The sequence below is a fragment of the Trachypithecus francoisi genome, unplaced genomic scaffold, assembly GCF_009764315.1.
Source record: "Trachypithecus francoisi isolate TF-2019V2 unplaced genomic scaffold, Tfra_2.0 Lachesis_group14, whole genome shotgun sequence".
Taxonomy (NCBI): domain Eukaryota; kingdom Metazoa; phylum Chordata; class Mammalia; order Primates; family Cercopithecidae; genus Trachypithecus; species Trachypithecus francoisi.
The window spans coordinates 43,090,056-43,116,328 of record NW_022681459.1 but is presented as its reverse complement, the minus strand read 5'-3'; the positions used below and the strand labels follow the sequence as shown (position 1 = coordinate 43,116,328).

Genomic DNA, 26,273 nt, shown 5'->3' with positions numbered 1-26,273 from the left:
GGGCGGAAGCCTTGGGCCACTTCATCTCCACACGGCGCATCCTGGACTGGTGGAGCGCAGGGCAGCAAGAGGCTGGAGGTGGAGCCTGTTGGCTGGGCCCCGCCTCGCCTGGTGGGGGGACACTGCTGGGAAGGCAAAGCCGAGGGCCCTGGCCAAGGGCGCCACGGAGGCGCCTTCCCTGACCCGGACGACCTGGCCGTCCTGACCAACGTGAGGGGAAAACGCCTGCTTGCCAGCTCTGTCCCTAGCAGCGCCTTATGGAGAGCTCGCCCACGCAGCCCTGGTGGCGGGGCCAGGGGCACCAGCGCTTGCCAGGGGGCGCCCGGGGCGCGCCGCCTCGCGGAAGCTCCAGCAGAAGACAGGAGCGGGCCACTGGGCCGCGGATAACTGCAACCACAGGAGACAGAACTCCAGATTGGCCTGAAGAAGAGCCTGTGAAGGAAGAAATCCAGGAGAGCGAAGGAGCGGTGGAAAAGATGCTTGCAGAAGCCACCCGGGAGTTGGAGGAGGTGGTGGTGGATGAGAGCCCTGATTCTGAAATACACCGAACAATGTGTGATGATGAATCCCCCACGCCTGAGGAAGACTCAGAAACACAGCCTGATCAGGAAGAAGAAGAAACAGTGTCTCCACCGGAGGTGGGAGCTGCCATTATGATCATTCCGCAGTTAATGGAGAAGTTTAACTTGGATCTATCGACAGTTACACAGGCCTTCCTAAGCAATGATGGTGAGCTGAAGGCTGCTTCCTCCTTCCTAGCATCCGGTCAGAGCTGATGGATGATAACCCATTTGGTCCCAGCAAGATGACATAGATTTGCAGAAAGATGACGAGGATAGCAGAGAGGCATTGGTCAAAAAATTTGGTGCTCAGAATGTAGCTCAGAGGATTGAGTTTTGAAAGAAATAATTGGCAAGATAATGAGAAAAGAAAAAAGTCATGGCAGATGAGGTGGTTAAAAAAAATTGTGGCCATTGAACTTTAGAGAGTTCTTGCATTGGAACTGGTCCTTATCTTCTGACCATTGCTGCTGTTGCTCTGTGAGTCCTAGATTTTGTAGCCAAGCAGAGTTGTAGAGCGGGGGATAAAAAGAAAAGAAATTGGATGTATTTACAGCTCTCCTTGAGCAAGTATCAATATTTATGAAAGGAGAATTTAAACCAAAGAACAGGAGGTGTACATAGCAGTAATCCTTTGTTGGAATGGAACTGTTGATATATTAGTGACAAAGTCAAAGGAAATTTAGGGGGCATAGGCCATTTCAGTCAGCATCAGTAATCTCCTACCGTTTGGCAGAAGCTCCCTTAGGTTGTGATAGATTTCAAATAAAGAATTCAGAAATGGGGAAAGATTTAATTATGAGGCCTTGAACATGGATTATCCCCAGACCCTTGTCATTTCTCTCAGTGAGCTCTGATTTCTAGACTGCTTTGAAAACGCCATATTCATTTTACTAACTTAGTATCTGGGGACCCTGTTCCTTGGCTGTTCTTTACTTGGAACCCTTCTCAGTCAAGTCTGTAGGATGGCTGGCTTTACCCACCACTCCCTCAATTTTGTTTAAAACATGCACGCAACCCTAAGGAGTCTCAAGAATAATCTTACTTGGTTTATGTGTTATTTATTGAGCATAGTTTGTTCCAGCCATTGTGTTAAATTGTAAATATTAGTAGATTGACTCCACTTTGTTGTGTTGTTTTCATTATTGAAAATAAATATAACTTTGTATTTGAAAAAAATGAGGTTATGATATGGGATGATGAAACACAGTAAAGTTGTACCTCAGTGTTTTGATTTAGGGCTTTTCTCCTCATCTTATTTACACTTTTATCACTTTAATGTTTATCCGCATGCATTTATCACTTTATTATCATCTTCAATAAACTGTAATTTGTAGAAAAGTTTTAGATTTGCAGCAAAAATGGAAAGGAAGGTACAGAGATGACATAACTTCTATCGCTCCTGTCCCTTACCCACATTGATAGGTATTGTGAGGACCTTATAATAATGATAGTCCTAATTCTTTCCTCCCATTCCTATATTGTTGCTGTCCGTCATTTCACTTAGATACATGTATAAGTACACATCAGTGTATATAATAAAATACATTGTTGCCGTTACTATTTTGAACACACCCATTAGCTAAGAATTGTTTTTTAAGTTTTTATTTCAACCTCATTCATTCTCCACTGCTTTTTCTTTGTGTGGATGGGAGTTTCTGACCTGTATCATTTCCATTCTCTCAAGATTTTTCTTTGGCTGGGCGTGGTGGCTCACGCCTGTAATCCCAGCGCTTTGGGAGGCTGGGGTGGTGGATCACAACACAAGGTCAGGAGTTTGGACCAGCCTGGCCAACATAGTGAAACGCCGTCTCTACTAAAAATACAAAAAAATTAGCCGGTCGTGGGTGACAGGTGCCTGTAATCCCAGCCACTCAGGAGGCTGAGGCAGGATAATTGCTTGAACCCAGGAGGCGGAGGTTGCGGTGAGCCGAGATCGCACCATTGCACTCCAGCCTGGGCGACAGAGCGAGACTCCCTTGAACCCAGGAGGCGGAGGTTGCAGTGAGCCAAGACTGTGCCACTGCACTCCAGCCTGGGCAACAAAGTGAGACTCCGTCTCAAAAAAAAAAAAAAAAATATTATTTTTTTTAAATTTCTTACAAGGCAGGTCTACACATCTCAGTTGTTGTTTCAGGAAGTCTTTATTCTCTTCCACTACACAAGGATACTTTGGCAGGATACAGAATTCTAGGTTGGTGGGTTTTTTCTCTCATCACTTTATTTGACTCCACTCTTACCTTGCTTGCCTGGTTTCTGAGAAGTCAGATACATTGTAATCCTTATCCTCTATAGAAAAGGTGTTTTTCCCCCCCTTTGGCTTCTTGCAGGATGTGTTCTTTCTTTTCTTTATGTGTATTTTTCTGTAGTTTGAATATGACACGTTTAGAGTAGTTTTGTTTTGTTTTTGCTCTTGTTTTTGTTTTGAGACGGAGTCTCACTCTGTGGCATAGGCTGGAGTGCAGTGGCACAATCTTAGCTCACTGCAACCTCCACCTCCTGGGTTCAAGCAGTGCTCCTGCCTCAGCCCCCCGAGTAGCTGGGATTACAGGCACACGCCACCACGCCTGGCTCATTTTTTGTACTTTTAGTAGAGACGGGGTTTCACTGTGTCAGCCAGGCTGATCTTGAACTCCTGATCTCAGATGATCTGCCTGCCTCAGCCTCCCAAAGTGCTGGGATTACAGGTGTGAGCCACCGCACCTGACCTTAGAGTAGTTTTTTGAGCATGTATTGTGCTTGGTGTTCTCTGAACTTCCTTAGATCTGTGGTTTGGTGTCTGACGTTAATTTGGATACATTTTCAGTCGTCGTTTCAAATATTTCTTCTCTTCCTTTCTTCTCCTCTTGGTATTTTCATTGTGTTTGTATTACACCTTTGGTAACTGTCCCAGAGTTCTTGGGTATTATCTTCTGTTTTTTTTGTCTTTTTTTTCCTTTAGTTTTCAGTTTGTATTGATACATCCTTAAGCTCAGAGATTCTTTTTTCGGTGGTGTCCAATCTCCTAAGGAGCTCATCAGTGGCATTCTTCGTTTCTGTCGTGGTGCTTTGCTCTGTGGCTCTTCTTTTCATTTTTTCTTAGAATTCCCATCTCCCTGCTCACACTGCCCACCTGTTGCTGCAAGCTGTCTACTTTCTCCGTTAGAGTCCTTCACATTAATCAGAATTGGTTTCTGTTCCCCGCCTGATAATTCCACTTCCCTGCTCTCTCTCAGTCTGGTTTCGATGAGTCTGGTTTGATGCTTGTTCTGTCTCTTCACGCTATTTTTTGCCTTTTAGTGTGCCTTGCAGTTTTTCTTGGTAGTTGGACAGGATGTACTGGGTGAAGTAGGCCTTTAGCAATGTGGTGGTGAGGGGTGGGAAAGGGGGAAGCGTTCTTTAGTCTTAGGATTAGGTCTCAGCCTTTTGGTGAGCGCCTGCCTCTGGATGGTGAACTTCACACATGCTTCTCAGTTATCCCCCCACCCCTCATGGGACAAGATGGCTAGAGCAGACTGGAGTTGGGAATTCCCTTCCACTGGGTCAGTTAGGCTCTGATAAAACCCCATCTCTACTAAAAATACAAAAAAGTAGCCGTGTGTGGTGGCACACGCCTGTAGTCCCAGCTACTCGGGAGGCTTGAACCCAGAAGGTGGAAGCTGCAGTAAGCTAAGGTCGTGCCACTGCACTCCAGTCTGGGCCACTGAGCGAGACTCCATATCAAAAAAGAAAAAAAAAAATTAAGTGCTCTGGCCTGTTTCAGAATGGCTCCTTTCCAGGATGGTCTCCTGCTTCTGGCAAGAGAGGATTTTTCTCTGATATTCACCATGATAACCTGGTAGAACTCCAGAGGTAAATCTTAGAAGAATTGCTCCCTGCACACCATGAGTGGGTTCCCCTGGAGTTTTTAACTCTCAGATTTGTTCACACTGAGGCACTGGCTCCCTTGCAGATTTCTTCTCTGGTCAGTTGTGATACTCTGTATTCCCGGCTGTCTCCAGGTTTGGGCACTATGATTTGCCCTGTGACCTCATCTCTTTGAGGAATCTAAGAAGACTTGTTTCGTCTTCAGTGTGTTTACCTTGTTACTTGTTAAGTCGGACTTCCAAACTCCTCAGTGTCTCACACACTGAACCAGAAACCCATGTAGCACTGTTTTAAAGCCTCAATATGCATAAATAATACTTTGCCTTTTCCACCTTAATCTTTTCCATTGTTGTTTTTGTTTTTCGTCACCGCATCTTCTATTCAGAACCTATAGCTCTTGAGATCCTGTCATTGTCAGCACATCTTAAAATATTTTTATATTATGTTATCAGAATATGCTAAGGAATTAAATGAACTTTGAGAAGGTAATTGTTACCTCCCAGGCTAGTTTTGAGCTCCTGGGTTCAAGCAGTCCTCCTGCCTCAGCCTCCCCAAGTGCTGGGATTACAGTTTGGGCCACCACACCCAGCCATGGTTGCTTTTTTTTTTTTAATTTGGTAAAGTTTGAACGACCAAGTCTAAGGGTTGGCGTGAGTAGGGATTACAGGATTACTCTGTTAGCAGGCTCTGGGAATCCCATGGTCATGTAGAAAAAGGGATTCCTCCACAATGGGGAGTGTGGTCATCTCCCTCAGTCGCAAACACACCTTGAGTTCAGGGAGACATCTCTCCACACTTGGGCCACCTTCACAGACCCTGGCCGGAGTCGATGGCAAAGCTGTAACAGTGATGCCATTTCGCATTGCCTGGTATTCATCGTCCAGCACTGTGATGTGGAGCTCCAATACTCTGCCATCCTCAAAGGGCATATTGTTGGATGTCTCCTCACGCTTCCAGGCCCACACTCACGGCTGTTCATGATCACCCAATGGCCAGAGTACACTCAGAAATGGAAGGCGATGTCTGAGTGCTCACCCGTCCCCGTGTGGAAATGCACCTGCAGCTGTGTGTTGTCGATGAAAGGGAGGATCAGTGTCCCTCTCTCCGGCAAGAACCAGTATACAAGGACACAGGCCGTGTGTAGGGTACGGGCAACGGTGATATTGTCTCCCTCTGGGCGGCTCCTCTGAATTGTTACCGGTCTTCTCCATGGTTACTTTCAAAGCCGTGTTTTTGCCCTAGACATTAATGTAAGAAATATTTATTGCTTGCTTTTTACTAGGTATTTTTCCAGACACGAGGTTGAAGGCAAGGCAGAGTCCTTGCGTTTCAGATTGATACAATCTAATATCTAAAATTCAGGCTTATTTCTTTACAGTGTCTATTCTGGAAGCTTGGCTTTTATGTTAACTATGCATTTACTCGCCTTTTAAAAAATACTAAGAAAGTGTCTTGTGCTTGTTTTCTTCTCACTACTTTTGGTTTGTTATTTTGTTTAGTAAATTTGTTTGGAAAGATGAATGTGGTTGCTTCTCCTTTTAGAGTCCAAGTGTAGTGTGGTACGGTCTTCAGAGGTTATAAATTACATCTAATATCTGAGGAAGAGGATCTTAATCGCATGTATGTGAACACAGGTGTAGCAGCACCCTGGAGTGATTTTTGGTGTGAGAACAACTGTGCTTCGAGCCGTCAATCTGCCTTCTGTTCTGGACCTATTTGGTCTCATGTTTTCTTGTGCTTTGTAATTCTTACTTTCAGTACATATTTATTGAGGACCTATAACATGTCTGGTTTTAGATGCTTAGGAAGTCAAATAAGTTAAAGACAACTAAACTACTGTGTGGGCTCTGATAAGAACAGGACTATGCAAAAGGATACCTTGGGCACACAGAGCAAATACATCTAAATGAGACTTGGGATTGAGAATGGCTTCCCAGGACAGCAGAGCTTGAGTTAAATGTTGAAGAAGCAAGTGTAGGAATTAGCTTGGGCAGCGTTGATGGGTCTTAGAGGAGAAGCAGCATTCTAGACACTGGAAACTACTTTAACTCTTGGTTTCTAGTCTAGGCAGATAGACCAAGGGTCTAATCTAGAGATAAACCAGATAGGAGGTTAACATTTAATTAAATGAGAGATGATGATGACTCTGAACTAGACTGGTGACGGTGGGAATAAAGAATAGGGGCCATAAAAGAGATGTTAAAGAGAAAGGAAAAGAGATAAGATCCACAGAAACTGGTGAGTAGTTCAAAGTGGGAGTGTGGGAAAGGCTTCGGTGCTCCTTCCCAGAATTCTGCTTTGGGTGGCTGAAATACAGAGGAATTTTCTTTTTAACCGTATATCAAGCTAAGCGATTAGTAAAGAAACCCTCAGGTAGCCATCATATATATAGCTTCAGCAGTTTCCAAGGGAAGGCCAGTCTTGTTTTACCTGTTTCCCCCCTTCCCAGATGATTTGAAACAAATCCCAGATATCATATCATTTCATCCATAAATATATCCATTTGTCTGTCCAAAAGACACTGGTCTTTAAAAAACAAAAACCCGCAATACATGATCACACATAAAAAGATGAAACAGAATTCCTTAATGTTGTCAAATTTCATATTTCCATAGTAGTCCTCCCTACTTTTTATAATTTGTTTAAAGTCATATTCAAATAAAGTTCATATGTTGTAAATGGTTCTGTTCTTTTAATTTTTTTTTTTCCCCACCCTGAGACAGAGTCTCTCTCTGTCTCCCAGGCTGGAGTGCAGTGGCGTGATTTCGGCTCACTGCAACCTCCGCCTCCGGAGTCCAAGGGATTCTCCTGCTTCAGCCTCCCAAGTAGCTGGTGATTTGCTTTAATGCGACCCCCAGAGCAAATGCCAGAGAAAAGGCAAGTAGGCAAGGCAAAAAAAACTTTATTTACAAACCAATGTGAGGGAGGGGCGAGGTTCACCGGTCTCCGGCGGTGGAGGCCGACGAAGTCGCCCCGGCGTTCTCGGGCGAGGTTCCTGGGTCCCGCCTACGAGGAGGGGCCGAGGAAGTTCGCTCCGCGCGCCCGCTGGGAGCGGCTTTTATGTCTTGGGCCTGGGAGTGGGAGGGCAGTGGGCGGGACACAGGTGGGGCGGGGGCGGGGCGGTAGGCGTGGCTAGGCGGGCTCCGGTTCTTCGTCGGAGGTTGGGTTGTGCCTGCGTTGCGCCTGCGCAGTCGACCCGTGTGTTTCCCGGGCGTGGGAAAGTTGACGGTGAAGAACCCGGAACTGCGCCATCTTGCCTCCCTTCGTCCAGACAGCTGGAACTGAGGCATGTGCCACCATGCCCAGCTAATTTTTATATTTTTAGTGGAGACAGGGTTTTAGCATATTGGCCAGGCTGGTCTCAAACTCCTGGCCTCAGGTGATCCGCCCGCCTCAGCCTCCCAAAGTGTTGGGATTACAGGCGTGAGCCACCACGCCCAGCCTCAGTATTTTTTTATTCTATAGTTTCCCCCTTTTTCTTGCAGTTTATGTTTTGGAGAAACCATGTTTCTCTTTTTCTGTAGATTTTCCCAGCTTGGAAGTTGTTGATTTTATCTCCATTGAATCATGTAACATGTGCTTCTGTTCCCTCTATGTCCTGTAAATTGGTGGTTAAATTTGATCAAATTCAGATTTATGTTGGGGGAACACAATTTTTTTTTTAATTGTACTTTAAGTTCTAGGATACACGTACAGAACGTGCAGGTTTGTTACATAGGTATACATGTGCCATATTGGTTTCCTGCACCCATCAACTCGTCATTTACATTAGGTACTTCTCCTAATGCTAATCCTCCCCCAGCTCCCCACCCCCCGACAGGCAGCTGTGTGTAATGTTCCCCACCCTGTGTCCATGTGTTCTCATTGTTTAATTCCAGCCTAAGAGTGAGAATGTGCGGTGTTTGGTTTTCCGTCTTTGTGATAGTTTACTGAGAATGGTGGTTTCCAGCTTCATCCATGTCCCTGCAAAGGACATGAACTCATCCTTTTTTTATAGCTGCATAGTAATCCATGGTGTATATGTGTCACATTTTCTTTGTCCAGTCTATCATTGATGGACATTTGGGTTGGTTCCAAGTCTTTGCTATTGTGAACAGTGCTGCAATAAACATACATGTGCACGTGTCTTTATAGTATCATGATTTATAATCCTTTGGGTGTATACTCAGTAATGGGATCGCTGGATCAGATGGTATGGTGTCCGGAATTTATTCCTTCTGCTGGGTTCTTGGTCTCACTGACTTCAAGAATAAAGCCGCGGACCTCATGGTGGGTGTTACAGCTCTTAAAGGTGGCACGTCCAGAGTTTGTTCCTTCCAGTGGGTTCATGGTCTCGCTGACTTCAGGAGTGAAGCCGCAGACCCTTGCGGTGAGTGTTACAGCTCTTAAAGGTGGTGTGGACCCAAGGAGTGAGCAGCAGCAAGATTTATTATGAAGAGCTAAAGAACAAAGCATGGAAGCGGACGAGGGCGAGTTGCTGCTGCTGGCTTGGGTAGCCAAGCTGGTGTGAGATGGTATCTCATTGTGGTTTTGATTTGCATTTCTCTGATGACCAGTGATGATGAGTATTTTTTCATGTGTCTGTTAGCTGCATAAATGTCTTCTTTTGAGAAGTGTCCGTTCATATCCCTTGCCCACTTTTTGATGGGGTTGTTTTTTTCTTGTAAATTTGTTTGTTTGTAGAGTCTGAATGTTAGCCCTTTGTCAGATGGGTAGATTGCAAAAATGGAGGAATACAAATTCTTAATGGATGGTGATGGAAGTAGTCACATAATGTCTGCTGTCTCTGAGATGTAGCAGACATTGATGGTTATTGCCTAGATCCTAGATCCATTATTTTCTAGGGCTTGCACAGTGGCGATTTTTTTCTTTTTTTAGCATTAGTACCTTCAGAGTGCACAGTACTTACACAATGGCAATAGTTTAATTTTTGGTCATTCATTTTTCAAAGATAACTGGAATATCTTTATAAACAGAAACTTCTTATCAAACATTTGATTATCCCAAATACAGTTCAAACAAGTAAGATAAAAGCATGTTTATTCCCCCCTTATTTCAGAGTAAAAGTTTTCAAAATACTGAGTTTGTTCGTAGCGAAAAATACTGTTTCTTTTTCTTTCTTTCTTTCTTTTAAAATTGAAATTCAATAGAGACCTGGTCTCCGTATGTTGCCTAGGCTGATCTCAAACCCCTGGGCTCGAATGATCCTCTTGCCTCCGCCTCTGAAAGTGCTGGGATTACAGGCATGAGCCACTGCACCCGGATGAGAAAAATAGTGTTTTTATGTGTGTGCGCGTGCGTGTGACTGAGCGTGTATGTGTGTGTGCGCGTGTGTGTGTGTGCGTGTGAGCGTGCGTGCATGTGTGCATGTATAAAAGCAGCAGAGTCATGTGCAAATGCTTAGGGAATAGGCGTGGTGGGGAAATGTGCTCAAGAGAGACAGATGTTTGGAGTGGCCTCTAGGAGGACAGGAGAGAGGTTGTGGAGCTTGGTTGATGATGGAGGTAGCTTATAGTGGTATCGATGTACATGTGTGAGTCTACTGGTTTTCATTTTTCTAGTGCTCAGATAACTGCCTAGGAGAACATATAAATGCTGTAATTGTTCATCAGGGTTGGGATTTTGCATGGAGTGAAAGAAGGATTGGTGGGGTAGAGGAGAGTCTGGAATCACGGGGAGAATGACTGAAGTGACTGATCATGGTGGCAGGGGGACGGTCTAGGGTGGATATGGAGAGAAATGCACAGTGGTTGGTACAAAGAAGGTCCTCAGTCAATATATGGTAGAGTTAATAGGTGAAGGGAACTAATAGTTTGGAAGAAAATATAGTATTACAAGGACTAGAGATTCCAGTGTAGTCAGAATAGGTATTTTGGATATGAATGACATGTGACATAGTAAGATAAAAGACAGGAGGTGAGGATTTGAGAGCAGGACATATGAAGATCTCACAGGGAGGCCGGGCATGGTGGCTCACAGCTGTAATCCCAGCACTTTGGGAATCCGAGGTAGTCGGATCACTTGAGCCCAGGAGTTCAAGACCAGCCTGGCCAATATGGCAAAACCCCATCTCTACCAAAAAAAAAGATCTCACAGGGACAGCATCTCTGGATTAGCTTATGCAGAGTAAGTCATATCTGGGGGTTGACTTAACGGAAGATAAAAAGGAACTATACAGCGTTGGATGAGTTCTAAGTAAGGATTTCACAACCATTTAGGTTGATGGTGGGAGGGAGAGAAGGAGATTACAGCTTATTATAAAGAAACGGGTAGGTTGGTGAATAACAGGGAGAAGCAGAGAACTAGAGCTTGATTGCATGAGCCTCAAAAGATGTTTTCATTCATGGTCAGAGTGGCAGTAAGAAGTCCTGTACGGCCAGTGGAAGACTAAGCCACCATTAGTCTGGTCTCTAGGGAAGGACTTTCTCCTTAGGAGAAAAAATAGTTTAGTTACAATAAAGAGAAGGAAAATAGTGCCAAATTGCTATGTAGATGTTAAACCCCCACCGGCGTAGAGTTTATACCCCCACCAAGTGTCTGAGAGTATTCATTTCCTATATGGGACATTCTTCTTTTTTTTTTTTTTTTGAGACGGAGTCTCGCTCTGTCACCCAGGCTGGAGTGCAATGGTCGGATCTCAGCTCACTGCAAGCTCCGCCTCCCGGGTTCACGCCATTCTCCTGCCTCAGCCTCCTGAGTAGCTGGGACTACAGGCACCCACCACCTCGCCCGGCTAGTTTTTTGTATTTTTTAGTAGAGACGGAGTTTCACCATGTTAGCCAGGATGGTCTCGATCTCCTGACCTCGTGATCCACCCGTCTCGGCCTCCCAAAGTGCTGGGATTACAGGCTTGAGCCACCGTGCCCGGCCCCCTATATGGGACATTCTTTACCACAGGGCTGATGATAGTTTTCCTTTTTATTAAATTTATAATTGGCACATTGGAACTTGATTCACATCATTCTGTATTCAGAGTCTGGCTTCTGAAATGCTGCTGTTGTCATTTTATCTGCATTACTTCTTTCATAGGTCAGGCCTCTTAACAGTTGTCAAACTTCTGTTGAGCTCTATATGAAAAATGCACATAACCTATACCCGCATTTGTTTAGCAAAATGGTGTGCACGGGTTCCTGGTGAACATTGCAAATGTGTATCTATAGTAGTGGCCCTACCTTTCTGCGCCCTCCCTCTCTTCCCACATGTCCTTTGGCCATCCTTCCATCTGGCACGCTTATTCTGCCCCCTAATTCTTCAAGATGCTCCATCAGCCAATTTATCCTCCATCAGCCCTTGTAGTTCATCACACTCAATTATCTCTAACCCTCTCCCACCTCCACCCCCCCCCTCCACATACCCCAGTGCCCCTGCCTCTCAGGGTGGGATTGATTTTCCTTCTCCTGCCAGCTTTCTCTCTGGGTTAGACTGCCCTGTCAGATTGTAGTGCTGAGGAAAGAAGTGTTCCATCCTAAGCCTCACTTGTACTCTGTACAGCTGGAGTTGTTTCTCAGCATCCAGCCAAGGCTTCTTTGAAAACACTCACTGGGGAAAAGAACAAGGTTGCATCATCCCTGTAGGTCATGGCTGCAGTGTCTCTTGCTGGTTTTAAAAACAGCTCACTCCTTGGCTCTCAAATGTCCCTTGAAACAATTGCATTGGGTACGTAAGTCATAATAGTTATAATCAATCATTGCCTACTATTTATATGTATTTAATTATTTGCCATAATTATGCTAATGCATATCATTAAACCAGATTAACTCTGTTAGTTTTATTTGATCACAACAGTGATCTGTGAGTGCTCTGTCTGTAGTTCCTTGTGCATGCTGCATGATCGAGTGCTCCCAACTTAAAGGGAATCCTGGTGAACCTGACAGTGTTGATCTTTTGCTAGCCCCTGAATGCTGTATCTGTTTTTGCTAAAGCTGGGGTAAAAAAGAAAACCTTGAAATTTGAGTACCTGTTTAATCAGACACTTAATATACCTTATTTCATTTAGCTCTTAGAACTCTGATGTATGTAGGACTGTTATTTCTTTTACAGGTCAAGAAACTGAAACTTACAGTAATTAATTGAACTATTCTGGTCTTGAGGATATTTGGTTTTGAGCTATTTTAAATGAAGACAATAATACCTCACAAGGTTGATGGGAGGATTATAGTGTGTATGTAAAACATGAGTCATAGTGCCTGACACAGCAGTTGTTGTAAATACATGTTTCCTGTTCTCAGTAAATTTATGGTATAGAACACTCTTCAAAACATTATATATTTTGTTTGAACTTCGTCATCTCTAAAAGTGATCCATTCCATCAGGAGCTATGGCATAAAATTGTTTGCACGTAGATCTTGAATAACTACCAGCAGTTCCTTGCTTTTATATACTACTGTTTCACCTGAATTCAATAAATTAAAATAGGAGCATAGAAAACTATATTTATATTTTGAATTTATATTTTGAATAGTATCATTGGAGCGTTACTTAAAATGGAAAAAAAAAAAAAGACTAACGTGGTAATTCTTACTGATGCCTGTTGTAGCATCAAACACGTTTTCTGGTATCCCTTGTATTTTTTCACAGATTTTTTTTTGGGGAGGGGCGCAGCTTATTGAGATATTCACAAACCGTACAGTTAACTCATTTGAAGTCTACAGTTCAGTGGTTTTAGTATATTTAGAGTGCGCAGCCATGACCAGAGTCAATTTTAGAACATTTTCATGTTCTAAACCCTTCAGCAAGCACACCCCACTCACTTTTTTCCCCATCCTCTGGAAACCACTGAGCTTTGTGCCTGTGTGGATTTGCCTACTGTGGCCCTTTCCTGTAAGTGGAATCATACAGCCGCACTGTGGCCCTTTGTGCCTGGGTCTTTCACTTAGCAGAATGTTTTTATGGTTTATTTATGTTGTAGCAGGTATTAGTATTTCATTCCTTTATTGCCAGATACCGTTCCATTGTATGACTGATACCACATTTGGTTCATCTGTTCATCAGTTGTTGGACATTTGGGTTGTTTCTACTTTTTGGCTACTTTCCGTAATACTGCTATGAATATTCCTGTAAAAGTTCTGGCCGGGTGTGGTGGCTCAATCCCAGCACTTTGGGAGGCCAAGGCAGGCTGACCACGAGGTCAGGATATTGAGACCATCCTGGTTAACACGGTAAAACCCCGTCTCTACTAAAAATACAAAAAATTAGCCAGGCGAGGTGGCAGGTGCCTGTAGTCCCAGCTACTCGGGAGGCTGAGGCAACAGAATGGTGTGAACCCGGGAGGCGAAGCTTGCAGTGAGCCAAGATCGCGCCAGTGCACTCCAGCCTGGGCGACAGAGCGAGACTCCGTCTCAAAAAAAAAAAAAGTGTTCATTGTGTGCTCCTAGGTTTTTATTTCTTTTGGGTATATAGCTATTTGAATTTCTGGGTCATATGATTACTGTGTTTAACCTTTTGAGGAATTGCCAGACTTTTCCAAAGTCACTGCATTACTTTACATTCTCACCAGCAGTGTATGAGGATTCCAGTGTTTCCCCATCCTCGCCAACACTTGTCTTTTATTTTTATTTTTAAAGAAACAGGATTTTGCTCTGTTGCACAGGCTGGAATGCCATGACATGATCAAAGCTCACTGCAGCCTCAAACTCCTGAGCTCAAGCAGCCCTCCCACCTCAGCCTCCTGAATACCTAGGACTGCAGGCGCCACCATGCTCGGCTAATTTTTATTTTTTATATAGGCTGGGTCTCACTGTGATCCTCCCACCTCACCCTCTGATTACAGGTGTGAGCTGGCACACCCAGCTTTATGTATCTTTTTGAGTGTGACTTGAACAGAGACGTGTTCATGTCAGTATTGATGACAGTCAGATGCTCTATTGTTTCCCATAAATACAACAGATTCTGTATGGTGTTTTTCCTGGTACATTTCTAAGCATGCACTCTTACTTCTGAGCTACATCCCCACCGCGTGTGTGACATTTCTGGTTGCCTAAGTACCGCACTGATTTTTGGGTGGAATGCTAATATCGTTGGCAAACTGCAGAGTTAATTCTTTGAACTGATATGATATGAACAATATCACTTTCTGGTTAAAGTCAATATGTGTGCGAAGGCCTCATATGGCTGATTTTAAAAATCTTTAGGAACACTTTTCATATGTAGTCTGTCTCAATAATAGTGTGTGGATTTTAAAGGAATGCTATACCCAGTTTAGGGAAGGTTTATATGTAGAGCTGCTAAAGGTATTTTAAAGGTTGTCAGTAACACATGTCAACTCAAACCATGTGTTGATTTAGTCAAAGAAGTTAAAATTACGTTTTAGAGTTACATTCTCCCCTGTCATCACGTTGTTTTTGTCTTCCTTATTGTTGTTCTTTAAACAGACTCTGGCTCTGTTGCCCAGGCTGGAGTGCAGTGTCGCGACCACTGCTTACTGCAGCCTTCACCTCCTGGGCTCAAGCAGTCCTCACACCTTAACATCACAAGTAGCTGGGACTGCAGGTGCACGCTGCCATGCCCGGCTCATTTTTGTATTTTTTGTAGAGACAGGGTTTTTCTGTGTTCCCCAGGGCTGGTCTTGAACTCTGGAACTCACGCGATCCACCCACCTCGCCCTCCCAAAGTACTGGAATTACAGGCATGAACCACTGTGCCTGGCCGCCTGTCATCACAGTGTTACTGTGAATATCTAAATACAATTGAATGCATTATCAAGGAGGTGCTATTATTGAAAATTGGCTCTTTTAGAGGGAGGTGATGAAAAAAACTTAGCTATTATGATGGTTTGTGCAATACACAGCCTGTTTCTGTAATACTAAAATTTCATGGTTTGGGGACATTGGGGAGCGAATCTAAAAAGGTTCCTTAAAAGGGTGGTAATGAAAAATAGGTTGAGAAATAGTTCCCTAGCGCATAAAACAGATGCTAGAATATAACTAAGGTCACTAGAGATCATTTAGTCAGACCTTTTCCCCTAGTGTTTTAAAGTAAGGCACAGAGTACAATAACTTATTTTGTTAAATAGGTAGTACTTACTCTGTGTCAAGCCACTTTTTCTATCTGTGAGGGTGAAAAAAAAAAAAAAAAAAAAAAAAGAAGAGGCCTTTTGCTTCTCTTGGAAGAATGAACGGTTAAGCATGGTGTGACTGTTGTTCTGTCAAGGTGGATGGGAACACAGAGGAAAGGCCACTCACATTAAGTTAGTTTGAACGAAGGCAGGGAAGGATCCAGGAGACGTCATGCTCTGAGTCCAGACCATCCTTCTAGGCAACTGTAGTGGAATTCGGTTGTTTTTCTTTTTCTTTTCTTTCTTTTTTTTTTTTTGAGGCAGTGTCTCACTCTGTGGCCCGGACTGGAGTGCAGTGGCCAGATCTCAGCTCACTGCAAGCTCTGCCTCCCGGGTTTACGCCATTCTCCTGCCTCAGCCTCCCGAGTAGCTGGGACTACAGGCGCCCGCCACCTCGCCTGGCTACTTTTTGTATTTTTAGTAGAGACGGGGTTTCACCGTGTTAGCCAGGATGGTCTCGATCTCCTGACCTCGTGATCCGCCCGTCTCGGCCTCCCAAAGTGCTGGGATTACAGGCTTGAGCCACCGCGCCCGGCCATGAATTCGGTTGTTTTTCAAACTTGAGTGTGTTTGAGAACCATTGGATTGCTTAATTTGAAATGCAGCTTCTGAGGCTGGGTTCTGAAGACTGATGCAGGCAGAACCTTGCTTTAGGATTCACTGCTTTACATGGTGGCAGTACAGTAGACATTCTTCAGGGGCAAACACTAGTCTAATTTTTCCTTTTGGACACTAACCCTTTAGGGTTGCCTGAATCACTTTCCCAGCAGTCTAGAAATAAGTTCACCCCAACCATGGATTAGAACCCCCACCCACTTTTTATGTCCCCCTCCCCCCGCACTCCCCGTGGCTACGCTGTCACTCCTGTCTTGTTTTATGTTCCGTTTGTGTGTATTTTCTTGAGCACTTTCTTTTGTGGTCATTTTGGGTGTGGGATACCTTTACCTACTGCTGTTTATAATAAAGGCAGTGAGTCTCGTCTTTTTTTTCCTAGTCAGAGAGTATTTCGTTAAATCCTGGGTGTTACAGTGAAAGGATAGTGTCAAGTCAAGGGGGACTTAAGGAGAGCAGCCAGCATTATCTGGGACTGATGGAAAGAAAGGAAGGAACACACATGGGGTATTGTTCAAGTACGAGCTAACCTGCTACTCATTGATGTTGTAGAGCTGATGTTGAAACTCAGAAGCCTGCAGGGCCAGACAGGTGACTAACTTAATGGAGGGGATGGGGCCTGATGCGGTTAATGAGCTGGAGGATCCATGTCCAGTCTGAGAGGCAGCCCCCTGTTAGTGCCAGCTGAGTCATGAAGAACTGTCAATCAGTCAGACTTGATTTTTCAAGAAAAGGGAAATATCCAGATTATTGTTTTGTAAGCTCCTCCAAATTTTTTTTTTTTTTTTAATGTTGGACAACCAGTGAAAAACAAGACAAAACTGCAGACCAAAACAAACATTGCTGCCTGTTACCAGTATGCAATTTATTATGCATTCCATGAAACTGACTAGTTGACAGTCTTTTCAGATTGACAGTCCATGAACACGAATTTGCCTGTATTTCTAAGACTCAGACCTTGGCAGAAAGATCGGAAAGCAACGTAGAATTTGGAGACTGGTTGTATAATTGCAAGATCACACTTTTGTGAATTGCTGATTAGAATTAGTCAAACTAATTGTAGTCAGCAATTCACAAAAGTGAGATCCATGGTGCAGTGTCTCTTCTCTCATCTCTTAAGTTTATGAAACCCTGAGTACCTTTTGAACTGTGTAATCTGACAAGAAAGATGTCTGGAGAATTAACAAGTTCTATTTTTGTTTGGTCTAGTGAAAATTCTGGACAGGCCACAACACATTTTTCCTAGAATAAACTCACTAGAGCTCTTTTAATTCTTAAAAAAAAAAAAAAAAAAATCAGTAGGAGCAGGACCATCCAACTTGATCCAGTAAAACAGTGATTTTTTTCTCGTAGTCGTCCTGTCGCTTGTCTCTCTGGCCAAATTAATTAATATATCAGATGTTCTGAAACACACTGTAATAAAGTAGATTTGGGGTCATAGCTATGGATTACCAGTTATCCTCCAAGAGTGCTGGGCCTTTAAAGCAAAGGTAAAATTCTGAAACTTTTTTAGTTTATTTCTTTTCTTTCGCTTCTTTCTTTCCTTTTCTCCCTCCCTCCCCCCTTCCCCCCCCTCCCTCCTTCCCCCTCCCTCCCTCCTTCCCCCTTCCTCCCTCCCTCCCCCTTCCTTCCTCCCTCCCTCCCTCCCCCTTCCTTCCTCCCTCCCTCCCTCCTTCCTTCCTTCCCTCCCTTTGCTTCCTTCCCTCCCTTTGCTTCCTTCCTTCCTTCTTTCCTTCCTTCCTTCCTCCTTCCTTCCTTCCTTCCTTCCTTCCTTCCTCCCTCCCTCCCTCCCTCCCTCCCTCTTTCTTTCTCCCTCTGTCACCCAGGCTGGAGCACAGTGGTGCCATCTCAGCTCACTGCAGCCTCCTGAGCTCAAGAGATTCTCCTGCCTCAGCCTCCTGGGTAGCTGGGACTACAGGTACATGCCACTGCACTCGGTTAATTTTTTATATTTTTAGTAGAGATGAGGTTGCACCATGTTAGCCAGGATGGTCTTGATCTCCTGATCTCGTGATCCGCCTGCCTCGGCCTCCCAAAGTGCTGGGATTACAGGCGTGAGCCACCGCGCCCAGCCTTGAGTTTCTTGATATACCATTTGCTGTTAGCTTAAATTATGCCAACTATAGCCCAGGCTTAATTCAACATTTAAATAAGGTTCTGTGCACAATAATCCAACACAGAACTTCTGTTACAACCGCAACATTAGCTGTGTCTAGTTCATAAATAAACTGCAGTGACGCAGGAAAGACTCGGGTTGCTGGTTCCACCTTTGACTTGTAAACTTCTGTAATGGTCTTTCATCAGATGCCTAAGCTGCCAGAGCATCCCTTATGAATTAACCGGCCACTCTTTGGGAAGCTGCTTTTGTACCACTTCCGGTTCAGACAACCTTCTTCTCAAGTTGAGCTGTGCCTACTTCTGAAATGCCTGTGCAATGCTGAGTTTGTCACCAGTGAGTCTTCCCCAGGCAGGGAAGTCCTGCGGGACCAGTATCAGTCCTCGGTCAGGAAGAGGCTGTATAAATAGTGGATGCTCACACTCCAGAGAAGGGGGCAGAGGAGAAGGGAAGTGTTGAGCCCCGGATGTGAACTCCTCCTATTTTTGTTTCAGGGTAATTAATGTTTCCTTAAGTGAGCTAAGCCTGGGCTCTTGCACCTCTGGCTTTCAGGCCTGAATCAGCAATCTTTACGCAGGAGCTGGGGGTGGGGGAAAGGATTTTGTATTTCATGTCATCCCCAAATGAACGAAGTAGTATAAGAGCAGCACTTTCTGAAGCTTGGACTTGAGGCTGGAGAATGGGTTGTGGAAGGTGAAAATTTTCCTTTTAAAATCCTGGTGACTTGGGGAGAACTGGTCTCTGCCGAGTCTCTTGTTGCAGTCTAATGACTGCAGCTTTCAAAGACGCAGTTGGATTGTCTGGTGTTGGTTTCTAGTTCTCTGCTGAGTGTTTGCGCGATTAGATGGTCTTGCCCCTGTCTGCTGTTCTGCCTTCCCTGTCTTCCCCTTCCCCCTTGGCCTCCTAAATTAGATACATTCCCCCTCTGCTCCCAGACGTCTCCATCTCCTCATCCCCTGACAGAGCAATCATTTATCAAGTTGTTTCACGCGTTGTCGGGAGGGGGGCCCTGGGGACTCAGTTTGTTTCGTCCCTTTGTTGAAGCTCCACGGGATCGGCCAGCTTAGTCTCCAGCCAACTGCTGAGAGTTGCCGGACTCCAGGAGCAAATGTTAAAGGGGCCGCCTTTCATCTACTTGCTGTGACTTCAACCTTTCTATTTAAATTCCAGCTTATTGGAACTCACATACATACACTTCCTCGACATGTTTTTGATCATATATTTCTTTTTCATTATATACCTCCCCATCCATACCATCACCGAGGACCTGAAATAGATTTTTAATGATATATTACCGTAGACATACTTTGTAAGTAGGAGTTCCTGCTTTTTTATGATGTCTTTTTAGATATGCTTTGACTTATCAAGGTGTCACACTGTTCACTGTCCGTAGAAATTTCTAAATAGTATAGGGATTTAAAAAAAGATTTTAAAGTTTGTCAGACTTTAAAATGCAAGGTGAGTATCACTGCTTCTCAGTAGGAGTGATGCAGGTTTTCCAGTGTCTGTACAACGATAAAAGGAAAAATTTCCTTCGACTTCAAGGATGTATAGTGTGAATGTTAACCAATGTTGACCATGAATTTGAAAGATGGATGTTACTTACTGTAACTTAATAGTTTAAAAGGACAGTGTTTCTTTTGTGGAGTAATAGAAATGAGACTTTAATGTTAATGAAAATTTTTTTCTGTGATCTAGGAATATTTCCTCCCAATATTTTATTATGAAAACTTTCAAACAGAAAAGTTGAAAGAATTGTACATTATATGTGGGGTTTTAAAAATGCATTTCTTTAGCAAGCTGAATATAACATGCAGTAATATAGTGGACACTAAAGTTTTGCTTGGAAGCACAGTAACAACAAAAATGCCCCAGATGACATGCGTTACAAACAGAACATTTCTAAAACGAGTCCCTTTCAACCTGAACGGGGCCCAAAGCTGAGCCCAGAACCTAAAGTTGTGTAGTATTGAGTTTAGTGGGGAAAATGTTTTCCCTTCTCATCACGTTTTTTCGGTTGAAAATATTTAATCACTTTGATGAGACTTGTCGACTGACAAGTAGTTTATAATGAGAGTAAATTGTCCTTAGTGCCATGATTAGGTTCCTGTATTTGGAGTCTCTTAAAACAACTTAATTTAACATCAAAATGAGCCCAGAATGTTTTCCCTTAAGGCAAGCTTGTCCAACCCACCCACCCGCAGGCCGCCTGCAGCCTGGGACGGCTTTGAGGCCAACACAAATTCATAAACTTTCTTAAAACATTTTGAGATTTATTTTTATTTTTTTGCAAATTTTTTTTTTTTTAAACTCATCAGGTATCATTAGTGTTAGCGTAGTTTATGTGTGGCCCAAGACAATTCTTCTTCTTCCAGTGTGGGCCAGGGAAGCCAAAAGATTGAATAACCCTGTCATAAGGTATGTCCTTATTATTGGGATGATTTCCAGCTGAAAAACTTCAGTGTGTTATTTCTTACTAATTTTTCACAATGAAACTTAATAAATTGTAATTGTTAAGAAAAAAGTGGTTTTCTTTTTTTCTTATATGAATACTGTTTCGCTGGATGTGGTGGCTCTTGCATGGGATCCCAGCACTTTGGAGAAGGATCACTTGAGGCCAGGACTTGGAGACCAGCCTGGGCAACAGTGAGACCTCATCTCTACACGTTATTTTTTTTAAAGTATATATATATAAAAGCAAGAAGACCTTGCATTAATTCTGAAAATTAATGTGTACTACTTGCTAGGTATTTTTCTAGCAGTGAATAAAACACATAAAAATCCTTTTGGAATATGGATTCTATGGGAGAAGAAAGACTCCCCCCGCCTTTGTTTTTTTTTTTTTTGGATGTTCCATATAGCTAGTATTGGCAAATATTTTCTGTAAAGGGTCAGATATTAAATATTTTAGGCTTTGAGTGCCAGATAATTTCTGTTGCAGTTACTGAATTTACTACAAAAATGAATGGGCAAGGCTGTGTTTCAGCAAAGCTTTATTTATACTAACAGGTGTTAGACCATAGCTTACTAACCTCCTGCTCTAAGGTGTACACACACACACGGACATGCAACAGATTTAAGAAAAAAGTATTTGCAAAGCAGGTGACAGAGAGTTAATATTATAATAGACAAACAGCCCAGTGGAACAATGGGCAAAGGATATGAATAGGTGGCAGGTCACAAAAGAATAAATCTTAATGACAAAAAAAAAATACCTGAAAAGACCTGACTGGCAAAAATCATTAAATAGTATCTGTGATTGGAAAGGAAAAGGAATCCTCTTATACATTACTAACAGAAAGTTAGACTGATGCAGCCTTTTTGAAAAACAATCTGGTAATACCTATTAAAATTTAACTGTCTAATCTCTGTCTCTTGAAGTGAAGCTGGGACTTCTCTATTGATTATTGATCTGATATCTGACTTGAAGAAATGAGGGGGACGCTTATATAGCATTATATAGCAAAGAGATGTAAGAAAACAAGAAAAACAATTTCAAGTCTCTGAACAGATTTATTAGAAACAGAAATTTGACTACCACTCTCTTATCCCTCCCCCTCTGCTCCCTTCTCGACGTGACAATTATATAATCATTACAGACATCCCCTGTTTTCTGGGACTTTTTTTTAGTAACCAAATGTTCAAAAAAGTGTAGTGGCTTGTATCTGTTGATGATTATATTTTCTAATGTCATGGGTATTCAGCTGACAGCTGACTGTCAGGTCTTATTAACACTTTTTTTGAGGGGGAGGGGGAGGAGGGTGATGGAGTCCTGCTCTGTCCAGTGTGGAGTGCAGCAAAGTGATCTCAGCTTACCCACAACCTCCACCTCCTGGGTTCAAGTGATTCTCCTGCCTCAGCCTCCAGACTAGTTGGGATTACAGGTGTGTGCCACCACGCCTGGCTAATTTTTGTATTTTTAGTAGAGACGGGGTTTCACTGTGTTGGCCAGGCTGGTCTTGAACTCCTTACTTCAGGTGATCCACCTGCCCCGGCCTCTCAAAGTGTGGAGATTACAGGCGTGAGCCACTGCGCCTGGCATATTAACACATTAAAATGATGTATGTTGAGGGAGCAACTACTGGCTGTTGTTGGGAATCTGGGATGGCCATAGATAGATCTTTCCTGCGCCAGATACAGGAGGAATATGATGGAAGGCAAAAGTGTGATAATACTGTACTAGGCTGATAATCTTAACACAGAGCCTTTAAATTTTAGTTTAGCAGATAATATTTGTATTGTAGTATGGCAATTTTAAACCACTCACCATGATTTGTATAGAATAATGCATCATTTATTCTTTTTGAGACGGAGTCTTGCTCTGTCGCCCCGGCTGGAGCGCAGTGGCCGGATCTCAGCTTACTGCAAGCTCCGCCTCCCGGGTTTACGCCATTCTCCTGCCTCAGCCTCCCAAGTAGCTGGGACTACAGGCGCCCGCCATCTCACCCAGCTAGTTTTTTGTATTTTTTAGTAGAGATGGGGTTTCACCGTGTTAGCCAGGATGGTCTCCATCTCCTGACCTCGTGATCCGCCCGTCTTGGCCTCCCAAAGTGTGGGATTACAGGCTTGAGCCACTGCGCCCGGCCTGCATCATTTATTCTAACGTGATGAAAGTTTCTTTTAAAAAGTAGCCGGGGGAGATTGACTAGAGGTTAAATGGTTTCCCTGTGTCTTACTCTGTGGACCCCACCCCCTGTTTTTTGAATGAGTGAATGTTCTTTTTTGAGGATATTGCCAAAGGATAATAAGTTATCTAGATGTCTCAGTCCTGGGTCTATGAATAGGTTGTTTTTCTAGTCTTAATAGATTATTTCTGGTTTGAAGAATTTTACATGAGAACAAGATTAAGAAAGATGATAAATAATTGTTTGACTTAAGTCCTTTATGAAACAGAACTTTACAGAAATGTGATTAAGATGTATAACTCACTTTGTGGTAAGAATTTCATGGAACATGTTAAAGTACCAAATAAAGTTCCATAGGGAGGTGATATCACACACCATACTCTGTCTTACAATTTTTGTCTCTCACAAGGAAAAGATTCAGATGTTCTGAACATATTTCTGTGCAGGAAGGGAGTGGCAGTCCTGTTGACTTCATTTTCATTGACCATCTTCTTAGAATCAAACTCTCATCTTTTTGAAATTACACAGGGTTGGGAAGCTATTTACATTATTAACAGCTTTACCTATTTTGAATTCAGAAGAAGATGCAAGGAGAGAAAGACAGTTAGAAAAAGAACCCCAAAACAAGAGCATGTCACAGTAGAAAAGTTCCGTGTGAAATTCAGAATTTGGTCCCCTTGATAATACTCACTTTGGAGCTCTCGGGAATCCATGGTGAGGGAAGCTTGTTAAAAGTGCAGATGAGGCCAGGCGCTGTGGCTCACTCCTATAACCCCAGAACTTCAGGAGGCCAAGGTCGAGGAGGATAGCTTGAGGCGAGGAGTTCTGGAGCAGCCTGAGCAACATAGTGAGACCCCCATTTCTACAAATATATGTATATATATTTAAGTTAGTGGGTGTAGTTGGTGCACATCTTGTACTAGGGAGGCTGAGGCAGGAGGATCACTTGAGCCCAGGAGTTCAAGGCTGCCGTGAGCTTTGATCGCACCACTGGGTTTTTTTGTTTTATTTATTTATTTATTTATTTTGAGACGGAATCTCGCTCTGTCACCCAGGCTGGAGTTCTGTGGTGTAATCTCGGCTCACTGCAACCTCCACCTCCTGGGTTCAAGCAGTTCTCTGCCTCAGCCTCCTGAGTAGCTGGGATTACAGGCACCGCCACCACTGCCTGGCTAATTCTTGTATTTTTAGTAGAGATGGGGTTTCACCATCTTGGCCAGGCTGGTCTTGAACTCCTGACCTTGTGATCCACCCGCCTTGGCCTCCCAAAGTGCTGGGATTACAGGCGTGAGCCACCGTGCCTGGCCAGTTACTAGAAGGTATTAGTAATTCACAGGCTTCCATAGTGAGCCACGGTGCCCGGCCGATCAGTAGATGATAATAGTAATCCACAGGCTTCCGTAGAATTATTCACATTTTTGCTTCATGTCTGAATCAGTCATAGATGTTAATGGCAGTTTGTATTTGCATTTGTTTTATTTTTTAAACTTTGTCTTGGAAGAAAACCCTTTCTTCTATTGGAATAGTGGAACCTTTTTCTATTCTTTCATCAGTCTCCGTTTACTTGCTGTCCAGTCTGCCAGTGGTATGTCCTGGTGTGTTCCTTTGTACTGTTTGCTTCTGAGCGTCGCTTCCTGCCCTCTAGCTTGTTTTCTTGAAAAACAAACGAAACCTCTCACCAGCCGTTCTACAAATCCTTGAATCCATAATGCCCAGGAAAGCAAGGCAGGTAGAATGTTGGGCATCCAATTAGAGCTGATGTGCTTTAAGGTAAATTTCCCGTTTTTAATTTTAACAGTCAGTAATGTTGTTCTGGGCGATTTCTCTATTAAATTTCTGTTTGGCTGTAACTTGTTAGTAACTGTAATAATATTTTACATAGTTTTATTATCTGTGGAATTAATCTTACAATATTCAGAAAGGAAAAGAGGACAGAATCCCTGTAAGCAACAGGAGTCTTAGCGACTCTCTGGGAGCCAAGGGCAGATGGTGGAAAGGCACCAACAGGGAGGAGACGAGATCATACTCAGTCCCAGGAGTTTACTCATCTCTAATTCTGACCCAGAAGAAGAGAGGAAAAAAAGTTACTGCTTCTTTAAAGAGACTTTTTGGCAGGTCCTTTGACTCCGGCTTAGCAGCTAAAGTTCTTTGAAGTAGGCAGCGAGGATGGGCCTTTCTCTGCAGCAGCACCCCGCACCTTCACATCGCCTGTTCCATGCACTTCTGTTGTCTTTAGACTCCCCACTCCTCCTGATCTCCTTCCTGGTTTAGCCTACTTTATTTTTTTAGGTTACTTACCAGATTCCAGGAGGCATTGAGGATGTCAGCTCTTAAGATCGGCCTGACAAGCTGAGGAGAGACATAAAAGTTGATAGAGGCACAGAGATTCAAACTAGGAAAACATTTTGAAATATAGGACAGAAGAGAACAAAAGTAGTGTAGCCATACTGTAAACAAGCAGAATGAGATGACTAAAGGCAAGGTTGTTTAGATAGTTCACCTTCTTTTTTGGTCCACTAAAACATGAATTAAACTCTATAGGCTTCACCCTTCCCCCCAGGAAGTCACACATACACGCTTCGCTGGTAGGACTGGCAGTGCACCCAGCCTCTGGTTAGTCGGTCTGTGGTGTGCCCTGGAGCTTAGTACAGTTCAGTCGTCTTGTCAGCCTCTCTGTCAGGCCCTGGTGGTTTCTTTTCACAGTATACTTGCAAAGTTGATTGCAGACAGTGAAGCGTTTGCTGGCTAATGCAGATCGTGTTAATTCCTCAGCTGGCATCTGAAGCACCAGGTGACACATGAATAAGCAACTCTTTTAGGTTGTCAGGCTGGTAAGGAGTACTTAAAAATAGCCTTGGCCAGGTGCAGTGGCTCATGCATGTAATCCCAGCACTTTGGGGGAGACCAAGGCGGGTGGATCAGTTGAGGTCAGGAGTTCGAGACCAGCCTGGCCAACATGGCAAAACCGCATCTCTACTAAAAATACAAAATATTAGCCGGCGTGGTAGTGCTTGCCTGTAGTCCCAGCTGCTCAGGAGACTGAGGCAGAGAATCGCTTGAACCCGGGAGGAGGTTGCAGTGAGATCATGCCGCTACACTGTAGCCTGGGCGACAAAGTGAGACTCCACCTAAAAAACAAACAAACAAACAAAATAAACCTTGAACTACCACCATCAAGATTTCTCATGGAGAAGTCATACAAAATGAGAAATTGCAATAGTATCCTGTTCACACCAAACTAAACCCTGCCTAGAACTAATCCTGAAAGAACTAGTCAGAGCAAGCTAAGGCTTAAACAGAAGTCTTTTTCTTCTACACAAAATCAAAGGGTTAGTGAAAGCTTTCATTAGGATCACCCTTGAGTTTACTGTGTTAATTACATCAGGACAGTAGCAGTACTTTTCTTTTCTTTCCCCCTCCCCTCCTCTGCCCTCCCCTCCCCTCCCCTCCCCTCCCCTCCC

At 43.6% G+C, this 26,273-nt stretch overlaps 2 protein-coding genes across 4 annotated transcripts in view; both read left to right on the top strand.

Moving 5' to 3' along the window:
- The window catches only part of LOC117096078 (cat eye syndrome critical region protein 2), a 201,512-nt gene that overhangs the window by 56,384 nt on the left and 118,855 nt on the right, over window positions 1-26,273 (top strand). The gene's annotated exons all lie outside the window — the stretch shown is intronic.
- LOC117096079 (telomeric repeat-binding factor 2-interacting protein 1-like) lies at window positions 216-1,604 on the top strand. The gene has a single exon (XM_033233030.1). The coding sequence runs from the start codon at window positions 258-260 to the stop codon at window positions 774-776; it is 519 nt and encodes a 172-aa protein (XP_033088921.1). The 5' UTR covers window positions 216-257; the 3' UTR covers window positions 777-1,604.

What these genes read in the sequence shown, in the direction of transcription:
- LOC117096079 (XM_033233030.1), top strand. Translation starts at nt 258, where the DNA reads ATGGAGAGCTCGCCCACGCAGCCCTGGTGGCGGGGCCAGGGGCACCAG.